Source organism: Suricata suricatta, chromosome 6 (genome assembly GCF_006229205.1).
Source record: "Suricata suricatta isolate VVHF042 chromosome 6, meerkat_22Aug2017_6uvM2_HiC, whole genome shotgun sequence".
NCBI classification, from domain to species: Eukaryota; Metazoa; Chordata; class Mammalia; order Carnivora; family Herpestidae; genus Suricata; species Suricata suricatta.
Genome location: NC_043705.1, coordinates 131,076,500 through 131,089,875, shown reverse-complemented (window position 1 = coordinate 131,089,875; position 13,376 = coordinate 131,076,500). Strand labels below are relative to the sequence as shown.

At 35.6% G+C, this 13,376-nt stretch overlaps 1 protein-coding gene across 1 annotated transcript in view; it reads right to left on the bottom strand.

Annotated features, from left to right (window-relative positions):
- The window catches only part of CDH12 (cadherin 12), a 254,478-nt gene extending 241,403 nt beyond the window's left edge, over positions 1 to 13,075 (bottom strand). The window contains exon 1 of the mRNA XM_029941059.1: positions 12,687 to 13,075. Within this exon, the coding sequence (XP_029796919.1) occupies positions 12,687 to 12,917 (231 nt within the window). The 5' untranslated portion in view covers positions 12,918 to 13,075. The remainder of the gene's footprint in view (positions 1 to 12,686) is intronic.
- Between the last annotated feature and the right edge of the window lie 301 nt (positions 13,076 to 13,376).

Genomic DNA, 13,376 nt, shown 5'->3' with positions numbered 1-13,376 from the left:
AAACCTTTCTAGAATTGCCATCTCCATCATCATCTGTTTCAACACTCTTCATCTACTCAAATTTTATAAAAATTGGAAATAATCCATAGAGCTGGAGGGAACAGTGAACTTATAGTTAAATATCTCCCACCATAATCTTAGTAGGTATCTGGCAATTTTTATCCTTATTTTTTAAGCTGGAAAATTTTTCACTAGAAACTTTCAAATTAGTTTCTGCTTTCCCAGAAGATGACAAGGATTAACTTTCAGACCAAACGTTTTCTTAGTTCTAGAAAGAATTAATATGATGATATACTTCAGTTATGCAGATATATGGTAGAGAACTCCCCCACTGATGTGAGGGCCAAGTTTTCTAATAGTAAATTTTGGTTTGTAAAGGGTCTGCCCAAATCTTAGCTGATACTGAGTATTAACATATAGATTGAACTTTTCTTCTAGTTATCTATTTCGTCTGAAAGTTTTTAAAAGAACAGAATAATTTCATGTAAGTAATGTGGAGGCAATTAATGATATTGAGTTTGTCCAATGTATGAAGAGTCCCTGACTGAAGCCAAATGGTCAGAAGAATAGCAGATGCTCCTAAGAGAAAAATCAACATAATGATCAGGAAAATTCTGTCTCAAAACCATTAGCAGACCAAGGGAGAATGACATTATTTTAGGCCTAGAATGCAGCTGATTCTAGACATTCTGCCAATCAACTGCAATGGGCATGCCCGGAGCAAACTAGCTGTGTGCATGTGTGTGATTTAATAGAGCCATAACAATGTGGTCATAGGCTTTGAGGCCCAGGCAGCTTTCTAAATGATGTACACATTAAGGCAGCCGTATAATCTGTCATCCAACAGGAACACTTTTGAAAGTAAAAATGGGAGCTATTAATAATTTTATTCTGACATCAGGCATAACCTTAAACCCAACTGGATTATTGCTCTGCATCACAAGGAGAAGCCCACCTTAGACAATCAGCAGAGACTGGCACTGTAAGGCCAGGCCGTGCTGGGGCCATTATTGAAGCCTGATGGTCACTCACTGAGGAAGCAGCTGCGAGAGATACTATCCCCTGTCATGTGGAAGCCACTTGGGAAAGGACGGAGCATCCCATTCAATCGGTACATGGAGACTTGATTTTTATAATCTCAAAATAGCAAGTAAGAATATCTGATGTCATAGGTCTAGATTTCTGAAACCTAAGACTTAACGGGAGCATATTGAAACCTACATTTCTACTCCCGACAATATTCACTCTGCACTTCTCTCTAAGCTCACCTTTTACTCATCCTAAGATTCTCACAATTCCGGATCTTATCCGTTTATCTGTATCTTTTTAGTTCTTCAAAATTCTCACCCAGGAAGCATAGTGTATTGAGAATATACATAATTATTTTTTGTAAGTAATTATATTACTTAATTGAGCTGGAATATTTCCCTAGTGGGTTACTTAATTATTAACCTAATAGCTACTCTTGATCACTGTTTGATCCAAAAAAATGTCACTTAGTAGTATGTATTCATAGCCACTAATAAAGGCATTGCCTTTGCAAGACAAATAAGACTATGCTTCAAAATAGATTGAATGATAAAAATTAAATAATTATTTCTTAAATGTATTCAATGCCCCATACAGTTTGATACTTAATCAAACATTGCATACATATTGATAAAATAGATATGTCACAACTAGCACTTCTGAACTTTGCATTTAAACACTGCATTCCAAAATATGAAATCTAGATTTCTTCCTCAAAATGCACAATTTTAAAATTTATGTAAAATTGTAAAATTCTCTTGTAAATATTTATTGTAATGAATATAAGGGGGCAGACATTATACTTAATAAATGTTTAAACTAACAAGGAAAAATAAAACAGAGCCTTTTAAATACGTTTTTAAATTATTTTTCTCCATTATGAATACTAACATTTATTTAATCTTTAGTGTTCTACAGTTGTCTATGGCCTTGGTTTTATTCATTTGTTCTCATGAAAATATTTGGTTTTTATCTGACTTTCCCAACTGTTGTTAACGCCACAATTCTGAATACACTGTTTCATCTGTGTTAGGACAGGAATCACTGCCCTCTGGACAGTGCGAGCTTAATGAAGTTCAATAATAATTTCCCCACTTATTGTGACTATGTGTCCAAAATTATGTTATACTGTTGCACTGGTCATATGTATACACTTAGATAAAGGAACAAGAAGTTAGGTCATGGGCACAGTATGGTGCTTAGAGATTTGGGGGAAACTAAGGAGTTGCTGGTGAAATGTGAATCTAGATCCTACTCCATAAAAAATGAAAGATTCCTCCTATAAGTAGCTGATATGGTCAATACACCTGCAATTCCATTTTTCCATATACCAATTCCTCATTTAGTTTGTACGTCTACTCACCAGAGAGCTATATTTAGATTCTTTTCTGTATCATGGAAAATTATCATTCTCTTTCAATACTTAGCACTTTGAAAATAACCTTATGAATTACAAACTGATATTCTTTATAATAAGTAGCTGAAAATACCATAAGAATCTATAAATCATTCCAAACTATATCAGGTCATTTCAAAATTCAGTAGCACTGAATACTTTGTAAAATAAAGAGAAATTAAATTCTATATAACTCTCCACTTTTTATCATAATAAATCACTCTTTGTGATGGAAAAAAACCAATTTGGATATTTTAATTAAGGAGTGAGAGTATCAGTGTCCATATAAGGCTATCTCTCAAAAAATTATTGATGTCAGTGGGTGAAAATTGTGTTATCTTCTATCATTTAGATAAAAAAGTGTAGGTATACTGCAAAGGTTATGCTTTTTGAGAAGATAGTTAATTTGTTAGATCAACAAAATGAAGGGCCTGAAGTAGACTTGAGTTCCACCTCTCACTTATATTTATAATTCTAAGTCCAGATTCAGAATAAAAAGGAATATGTTCTCTGAGAAGAATGTTTTTTTTTTTTTTTTTTTTTTTTAAGTTGCTTGGAAAAGAAGAGGGAGAAAGGGAATGAGCCATCATTTGACTACTGGCAAAGGAATTCAGTCAGCTTGCTGAAGAAAGCATTTTAAATTGTTTCTCACTTTACTAAGTCACCACATTACATGGTGTTGCTTTAGTAAGTCAACACACCATATAGCATTGGGGGACAAATTTCCATCAGCTCTCAACCCTTTAGATCTTGGACAGAAAGTACTGTATGTCCTTTTTTTCAAGACTGCATTTTTGAGAATTTTTATGTAGCAAATAATTTTGGAAATTTGAGATAGTGTCTTTTTCCAAAGTAAAAGACAGACATGTTTACTACCTATAAAATATAGATGATGTCTCCTTCTCAAACAAGAGGCAGACATTACTGGGCTTCCTTTCTATAAATGGAGCCCGCTGAATGTGCTGGCAACCATCAGGGTCCCTTTTTGCCCATAAGGTCCATCGGGCAATGGGAACTGAGTCAACTATGAAGATATTCAGGCTGCTTGCTATGCTGGGAGCAATAAGGTCCCTTTTCTCTGACCCAGTCATCTCAAGGTTTCTTCCAACACTCATGAAATTGTGGAGAACTAATAGTCTTGATGGTTGATATAAAGCAACAACAACAACAACAACAACAAGCAACAGCATGCTTTAGTAATGCATGTAAGCATGCATTAAAAGTCTACTCTAGGAGGGTGTGAATGGTTCAATAGGTTACACTCCCAACTGTTTATCCCAGCTCAGGTCTTGAGTTCAGGGTCCTGAGTTCAAGCCCCACACTGGGTTCTATGCTGAGTATGGACCTACTTAAGAAAAAAAAAAGTGTACTCTAGAGTGTTACACTGATATATACTAAATAGAAAATCTCCTTTATGCAATCTCGATGGGAAATTCGGGAGTAGAAAAAATACCCTTTTCTTATAGTAATTTCATAGGTTATTTATATTAATGAAATATCAGTATTAATGAATTATATGGTGCCCATGAACAATGAAATATATATAAATGGTACTTTTATGACAGTGGTTTCTCCTTTTTCAGAGTTAAGAAAAAGGAATGATTCTCACATACATATATATTATGTTAAATGTATCAAAATAATCCACTTATGTTTCAGGTGTATGCTTCAGTGTCATAACTGTGACATATGTTCACAAACTCAATGTTGTTAGGAGAACAGTAATTCAAAATCTTTAATATTCAGATCTCTCTGTAGTCTCTATTTTTCTGTTATCTTTTCATAGAGTTTGCATTTCCAGTTACTTCTCCAATCATTCCATTGGGTCCTAGCTCTTATCTCCTGATAGAATATGCAAATTGTAGGGGCTCATCAAGAACCTCTTTGGATCTCTGTTAGCCACAGGGAGCACTGTTTCTCAAGAAATCCAAATAATGTTTTACAGAAAAAATTCTAAACATATGCACACATATACATAGGTGCACATACAATGAACTGTTTTGGAAAGTTTGTGACAAATGCATTTAAGATATTTCCAATTAAATTCTAATCTTATGTGATATCACACTATATTATCAGTCATATGGATAGTTACTCATGTAGTTAAGAAGTTTCACATGGATCATTATTATAAAATCTGGAATTAGAATCGATGTCTCATCATTCTTTACCCTAGCTGTGGAGTAACTTTCATTAGGCAGCATCCACATTTAATACAAAGAAATGGTTAGAGGAAATGTAAGGATGGAAAGATAATTAGCGATAGAGTGGAAAAACATCAGCAGAAGGGGATGGAGAGGAGGAGAAGAAAGAAGGAGAAAAAGCAATAAAAGTGAATTTCAAATCTTAATGCTGTCCAGTGCTATTTTTGAAATACTGTTTTTAGGGACTCAGATAATGACTCAAAGATAGTTCAGAAGGTGCCGGGGTAGCTCAGTCTGCTGAGCATCTACACTTGGTTTTGGCTCACGTCATGGTCTTGGGGTCTTGGGATTGAGCCCAGTGTCAGGCTCCATGCTCAGTGGGAGGTCTGCTTGAGGAATCTTTCCCTCTGCACTCTCTCTCTTTCAAATAAATAAATACATCATTAAAAAAGATAGTTGAGTTTCATTCATGGTCCTGCCAATTCAACTAAACATTAAAAATTTGTGGTACAGCTATTATGAAATAACTAGTATGCTAGAAACAAGAAATGAATTGTAAAGAAGAGAGAAAAACTGATGTACAATGGGCACTGACTATTTGACAAGAACTTTAGTATACTGTGTTATTTGTTAAAAATCCATATCAATTTTTCTTTCAAATTTATTGCTATCTAATAAAATCCAAGACGATTATTTCACATAAAGTTTCATTTTTTGAGAGAAAGTATAAAACTAAAGATCTGTTTAAGAACAAAGGTGTGCAGTAAAATATACCAGGTTTACCCAAAAAGGCTTTAGGAAAAATGGTTCTTTCTGGTGTTTTGCTACAGAAAGAGCCAGTAGCTAAAGATGCTTTTATTAGAATCAAAGCTAAACCATTTGACAGCAGAATGTATTAGATATAAGATCTGATTTTGGGCACTTGAATACACTGCCCAGGTAAGTAAGTTAGGCAGGAGTCGAGAGCATGCCTACAGTTTTGTATGGAGATTGAGTTGATATTGTGAACATTGACTCTCAAATGAACAGGAATTACTCTGATATTGAAAATTCAAATTTAAGGAGTAAATTGCACCCTGAAAACTACATTATAAGCTTCTCAAAAAGCTACATGAATCATGAACCAGATAGATGGATAATAGATAGATAAAATGTTGAGTCATGAAAACATCTTTTAAATGTGTTAGTGTAACTTTATGATATAATTTACATTTTTTGGGGGTGCACAGGGTTATATACATGAATACAAATAAAAAATAAAAAATAAAATTGTGTTATTTTTGAAGAAATTATTTCTTGCAATGCAAGTAGAGCTATTTTATTATTTTTTAATATTTAAGTGTTTATTTTTGAGAGAGAGAGAGAGAGAACAAATGGGGGAGATGTACAGAGAGAGGGAGACAGAAATCTGAAGCAGGTTCCAGGCTCTGAGCTGTCAGCACAGAGACTGACATGGGGCTCGAACTCACAAACTGTGAGATCATGACCTGAGCTGAAGCCAGATGCTTAACCAACTGAGCCACTGAGGGACCCCTAATTAGAGCTATTTTTTAATGTTTTATTTTTTACTTTTTGAGAGAGAGAGTGTGAGCAGGGGAGATATACAGAAGAGAGGGAGACACAGTATTTGAAGACAGGCCCCATGCTCTGAACTGTCAGCACAGTGTCCAATGCAGGGTTCAACCCACGAACTGCGAGATCATGACCTGAACTGAAGTCAGACACTCAACCAACCGAGCCACCCAGGAGCCCCAGTTGGAGCTATTCTAATAAGCTAGTGTGCAATTACTTATTTTTTACTATTTTTCTTTGCTAGCCCAAAACCAAATCCTACATTTAATTACAAAAAGAAAAAAGTAAAAGAAAAGACAAAAGAAAAGAAAAAGGAAAAAAAATTCTAGTTCCATGGCCTTGAATTATATCTGCAACTCTTCCTTGACTCTCCAGCTTGCTGGCCTCCCCTGAAGAATTTTGGACTTGAATCTCCACAATCATATGGGCCAATTCCTTAAAAAAATTCTGTTTTTCTGTCTCTTTATACACATAGACATACATATACACATACGCATACATGTATACACATATACATACATATATATACACACACATATACACATATATCTTGTTGATTTTGTTTATCTGGAAAACTCTACCTAATAGCAGATTAAACTAGACATATATAGAGGGCATAGATCAATCTCTTTCAACTACACTTTTAAAGTCTATTTGCTGTACCTATTCCTTTCTTCTTTCTTTAAGCTCTAAAGAAAATCATTAAACTGTTTTGACAAAGGTCACCTCTGCCTCACTGACAAAATCAGTAGAGACTTTTTCAGTTATTATTTAATTTGATCTGTGAATTTCAACACTTATTTGTCATTTTGTATTCCTAAAACTTTCAGTTTATTTTCCATCACACTATTTAATATTTGTGTTTTTGCTTCTTATTAAACAGATCTACCAAATTCTTCTGCCCTTGTTTTTCAGTTAAAAGTCAGGGTTCACGTACCTTCTTTGTCATTTTTCCTAGAGTGTGTTGCCCACTCTAGGTAATGATTTTGACTGCCCTCTGTGACCAATTACTCCTATATTTGTTTCTACCATAGGCCTCTTTTGTGAACTTTAGATTAATATCCTAAATATCCATGAGATACTGCACCTGGGTACGTGTAAGTAACTATGGCTGTATAATGTCTGACAGTGATCATTTTGTTTCTTACTCTGGTCCCAAATCTATGCTGGATACTAGGGGAACAAAGCCAGAAATATGGGTCATTTGTTTTACTTCTCCTTCTCTTTCATTCTTTACATGCCAATTATCCATTAATGTTTTCTCTCATCCTTTATGTTCCCATGACCAACAGATACTGAAATATTTTATAATCTGTCTACCTGTCAAATATTCAACTCTAATATCCCATTCCCTTCATTCCTTCCTAGACAAGCCCACTGCAACTTTCTCCTCCATGTGCTCCCTGTCTATATGTCTGTTCCCCCTTCTTCAATAACTTTTCAGTGACACTCTGGGTGCTCATTCTATAACTGCTACTCTGTCCATGTGAATCCACAACCAAGACATCTTTATGGATCATGACACCTTTAAGAACAAATTATACTGTATGTAATATATAACATGGGACTATAGTTATTAATAATCTATTGAATATTGAATGTTGCTAAAAGAGTAAATTTTAAAAGTCCTAATTTACAAGAAAAATATTGTGAAGATGCATGGTAACAGATGTTAACAAGACTTATTGCGGTGATCATCTTGCAATGTATACAAATATTGAATCATTATGTTGTACACCTGAAGCTACTATAATGTTATATGCCAATGAGCCTCAATTCAAATATATGGATGATGGATAGATAGATAGATAGATAGATAGATAGATAGATAGATAAAATAATATTGATCTTGGTATCAGAACTGAGCCTCTCTGACACTTTCTGTATTTACCTACCCTAAACAATTGGCTTCACATTCTCTGATTATATAGAAACGTGGTTATCTAAACCTCACTTTGGATTTTCAAGTTTCTGTGCTTTTAGAACTTGACCTCAGATTCTGTCTTCTGAAAAAATGAGGCATCTTTCAAAACACACCTCAAAGATGCCTGGGTGGTTCAGTTGGTTAAGTGTCTGACTCTTGATTTTGGTTCAGGTAACAATCTCATGGTTTGTGGGTTTGAGCCCTACGTAGGGCTGTAAACTAACAGCATTGAGCCTGTTTGGGATTCTCTCTATCTCCCTCTCTCTGCACCTCGTCTGCTCACTCTCTCTCAAAATAAATAAATGAACATAAAAAAACAAGACAGAGACACATCTCAGATGCTGACTTATCTGTGAAGGCTTTCTCAAATGTCTCTGTCTTCTAAACAGACTCAAAGACTTGCTTTTGTCTCCACCATCCATAATAGAGTTTTCATTACAGTACATTCAGTAGAGTATTGAAATTATTGTTACCTCTTGATATTCTTATAATATAATCAACTGTGATATTTTCTGGTGCAGTGGAGCTAAACTACCTGACTTAAAATCCTACTTTCAACATTTACTGCTTGTTGGGCCATGGTAAAGTTACCTGACTTTTCTGTGCCTCAGTTTCTGATATGTAAAATGGGGCTACTAGAAATCTTCTTCATAGTGCTATTTTGAAGACTGCCTAAATTTATGTATGCAGATAATTAAGACAGTGCCCAAGGTAGCACTCAGTAAAGTTTACCAATTATAATTGTAATCTAAGGACCTTCATATTTAAATTGATCTCTACAAAGCTTAACACTTTTTCAGCCTGTGATGCATTCTCAATAAGCAATATATTGAATAAATAGATGCCTCCAAAATTAGAGTTTATCTGTGTTTCAAGTTTTAATACTTTCGCCATTTTAAACAATTTTAATTTAAGAATCACTGCTTAAAAAGATTATGTGAAATGACAAGTAAGCTTCCTAAATAATTCTTTGAGGAGAATTGAACAGCATTTTCTTGGTACAGAGCTTTGAGGCTATAATGTAATTTAGTACTATACAGTCACAGGCACTCAGTTTTACATGTAGGTGCAAGCCAAGTGCTCACTCAGTGCCTGTTTGTGTGTGTGTGTGTGTGTGTGTGTGTGTGTGCATTGTGTGTGGGCATGCCTTTAATAATACAGGATTTTGTTTTGTTTGGTGGGGAATTTGAGCAATTGATAGCATCTGTATTAAAATTTTTTGCTGATTAAGTTAATCTCTATGTTACCCTGAATTATAGCATCTTACAGTCATCCAAGTATTCTAGTAAATCCAAAATGTCTCTTTGAGGAAATTCTTGATTTTACCTCTGGACATCCTTGTGATTTCTTTGTATGAAAAGTATTCATTACAAGCAATGTCACAGTTTGGTCTTTCTTGAAAGAATGTCAGCATTAACATCTGCTCTTTTTAAATATAACAATTGTTGAGGCTAATGTCCACTAAGCCATTCAGGATCCTAACTATAAATTTCCACTTGAATAAATTCTTTTATATTTGAAACTAAGGATATAGACTTTTCTTCTCAATAAGTGGAGCTTTCAATAATGAAAACTATACAAGTTAATGTTTTCATAGCTGCCAATGTGGCAAAACAACATAAAATTAAAGTTGAACCTCAATTATAGTAGTTCAGCTGACCACTGTGCTTGGCACTTTTTGTATTTGCCTTCTTCCGGAACCACGGATTCTCTATTATTTATAATATTTTATTTTTTTGTGAGCTGTCTCAAGGCCTTTCCAAAAAGAGCAGAAGTATAAATATATTTATATATGTTTACACACATACATATAAGGATTTGAATTGGTCCCGATGTTATCATATTACTATTCCCACATCTAGACTCATCAAGACAGAGTTAATTAAACTTTAATTAGTTTCCATGTGGAAAGGAAACCTTGGCAACTATTGTTTCATCTGCATTGGGAACATACATTACAGGAGCACAGTGGGTTTGTATCACATGTTACAAATGTGTGACTGAAAATACTGTTGTTTTAACTTAATAGCGGGTTAGATCTTAGACCTACTCCTTTAAACATCTAATTATAAATACTAATTCATCTTTTAAACGAATTGCATGAATTCTATACTATAGTAGCAATTACAAAGGTGTGATTCCAGAGTATCAAACCGAACTTGAAACACAATTGCTAGGTGAATGCTACTCTACTTAAGGCAGACTAAAAGTCAGTTTCATTAATTTTTCAACAAACAATCCTCTCACTCCATATTCAGGCAACTAAAGGCTATGAATCTATTTCAATCAAAACCAGAGAGAATACTTTCTTATTAGATACTTGCCAGGAACCTCAATGTGAAATCTAGTTTCCGTCATAAGCAGAGTTGAGAATACAGAGATCCATGAGGCAGTTTTAGAGCTATGCTACCTGTCCATTTGTCTTACAATCCAAAACTTCATCTTTATGTTACATTAACTTATAAGGAACAAGTGTTACTAGAGCAACAGGAAATTATGCTGACCATAATTATTAATATATTTTATGATCCTATAGAGGAATCATATGAGCAAAAGCAACGTACAGTAACATCAGGGGGCTTCCATGTATTGGAGTGCTCTCCTCAAAATTTTCTGAGAACCCTCTTTTTCCCAGGTCTATTTGTGGGCTCCAATGCCATCTCAGTGGGGTGTCATAGGCTGAACTGCAGCAGTTTGGGCTTTAGTGTCCGTTTCTCCCCTTGAAGACAGTCTCTTTCTACTTAATTTTGGGTTCATCAGACCCTCTGTGGAGCTTCAAGAATGACCCTTATGAAGTTGTCCCAGGGCCACATGACCAGGACCCGATTCCTAGGAGGCAGTCTGTCAAGGAGATGCAAAATCGCTAAAAACTGGACTCCCAAAATGGCACTCAAACGCAGATTTGGTGTGGCTCAAATTTTATATAGAGATAGATAGCCCACAGAAAATATTTGCCTGAGGCCCCAAATACCTCAGAGAAACACTAGCTCTGGGTTCATTTGCAACAAATGTTCTATTTGGAGACTTTTTCTACTTTATTACTCAATATTATTTCTTTTAATTTTTTAACACTTTATTTTTGAGAGACAGAGTGTAATAGAGCATGAGTGGGGAGGAGCAGAGGGAGAGGGAGACACAGAATCTGAAGCAGGCTCCAGGCTCTGAGCTGGCAGCACAGAACCTGACATGGGGCTCGAACTTGAGGACCACAAGATCATGACTTAAGCTGAAGTTGGAGGCTTAACCGACTAGCCACCCAAGTGCCTCTCAGTATTCTTTAAATACATTTCTAAAAGGTAAGTTTCAAAAATATGGTGCAAATAATTTAAATCTGGAATGGATTTGCTTCCATTGCCCTAATATTGGAATCATAAGATTCATCATATTTCTCATTAGTTTAGGCTTCTAGAAAGCTCTGAAGACTTTAATGTGCAATAGACATAATCTTACCTTTGTTTTCCATTTCTGTCTTTGGATTTATTTTAAACTCTTTGGAGGCATATATGTTTTTATTAAAATCATGGTTTGGGGCACCTCGGTGGCTCAGTTGGTTAAGTGTCCAACTTGGGCTCAGGTCATGATCTCACAGCCCATGAGTTTGAGCCTCGTATCAGGCTCTGTGCTGACAGCTCAGAGCCTGAGCTGCTTCAAATTCTGTGACTCCCTGTCTCTCTGCCCCTCCCCTACTGGCACTCTCTCTCTCTCAAAAATAAATAAACACTAAAAAACATTTTAAATAAACCATGGCAAAATCCTTCAAACATTTAAAAACCATTAATTAACAGAACATAAATAAAATAAAATATTTATTTTTCTGGAAACAATTATTTTTGGTATCATTCATGAGTTCTGTCTATTGTAGACATGGATCAAAAATGTTACATAAGGAAAACAGCAAAAAAGCATCAATGTGCCAAAACAAAGAGGTGCTATCAACTATTTTGTGAAAAACAATAAATCTCTATGAACTCCCAATGAGGTTGAAAACTGACATGCTGTGTTGAACATTGAGGTGTACGTACTTGGGTTCCAAAATGTATCACCTTGCTCACAAATAGCTTCATAAATAGCTTGCCAAACATTTAATAAATAAATAATTTACAAAGTATGAGCAAGCCATGTCAAGTACTTCAAAACCAGGTTCCAAACAATTTGACATCCTGGTCATTCAAGGATACCAATTTCAGTTTAGAATATTTAAGCCTGGTGATTTTTTTTCCTGTGTCTCTTATTGGTAAACGGTTCCAGAATGTCTGTGAGCAATAATATGCTATAATGACACTTTTAATGACATTTACTATTTGGGCTTTATGTCTTAAGCAAAGAGTGTTAAAAATAAAAACAAAATTTAAAAAATAGGAAGAGAATTTTAAAAATAGGACCCAAATATAGATTCATTTCAATCAAATGACCAGGGAGAATTGAGGTTAAGAGCAATTAAATGATTTTCCAAAGCTTACCCGGACCACTGGGTCAGGAAGAGAAACCAGGTCTCCTGGATTCCAATTCCAGTGTTCTAGTCACTGGTTTGTTCAACTCCTGTGCAAAAACACCCATACACAATACACAATGCACACACCCCCTTGCCGTCAAGTGGTTGTCAAAAGAAACACGTCATTACCTTTCCCACATACTGAGGCTCGGATCCCATGTATTCCTCCAGCACAAAAAATTGATTCCATACCCAGCCACGTTTAACTCGCTGGAAATGTGATCGCCGCCCCGGCAGGTGGATAACATTTTCTGTTGGCTCTGTGGCTAAAGTCTGTCGTGGCTGTGGTTGAAGTGGTGTTAGGAGACCTCCATCAAACAGGACCCAGAGAAGCAGGGATAGACAGTTCCTTGTAAGCATTGGCAAAGGCTTTCCTACAGCAGAGTAATAAAAACTCCCGCACTTAACGTGGAATTGTGGAATCCAGGTTTGAGGTGTCTGTGGCCTCCACCACTTAACTTTTCTGTCTTATTGAAGAACTGATAATGCAGGCATTAATCCTTTTGATGAAAAGATTTCTGCTGTATTACATTCCATCTAAAGGGGCCTGTAAAACAGATTAAAAAAGATACATTAAGTTGACAGAATTACGTGATGATAGTCATCAGAACTCATTATGTGTGCCAACATTTAAAGAAACAGAAGTGCACCTGGGTGGCTCAGTCGGTTGAGGGTCTGACTCTTGGTTTCAGCTCAGATCATGATCTCATAGTTTTGTGAGTTTGAATCCCACATTGGGCTCTGTGCTGATGGTGTGGAACCTCTCTCTTTCCCTCTCTCTCTGCCTCACTCTCTCTTCCTCTCTGCCCCTTCCCTGCT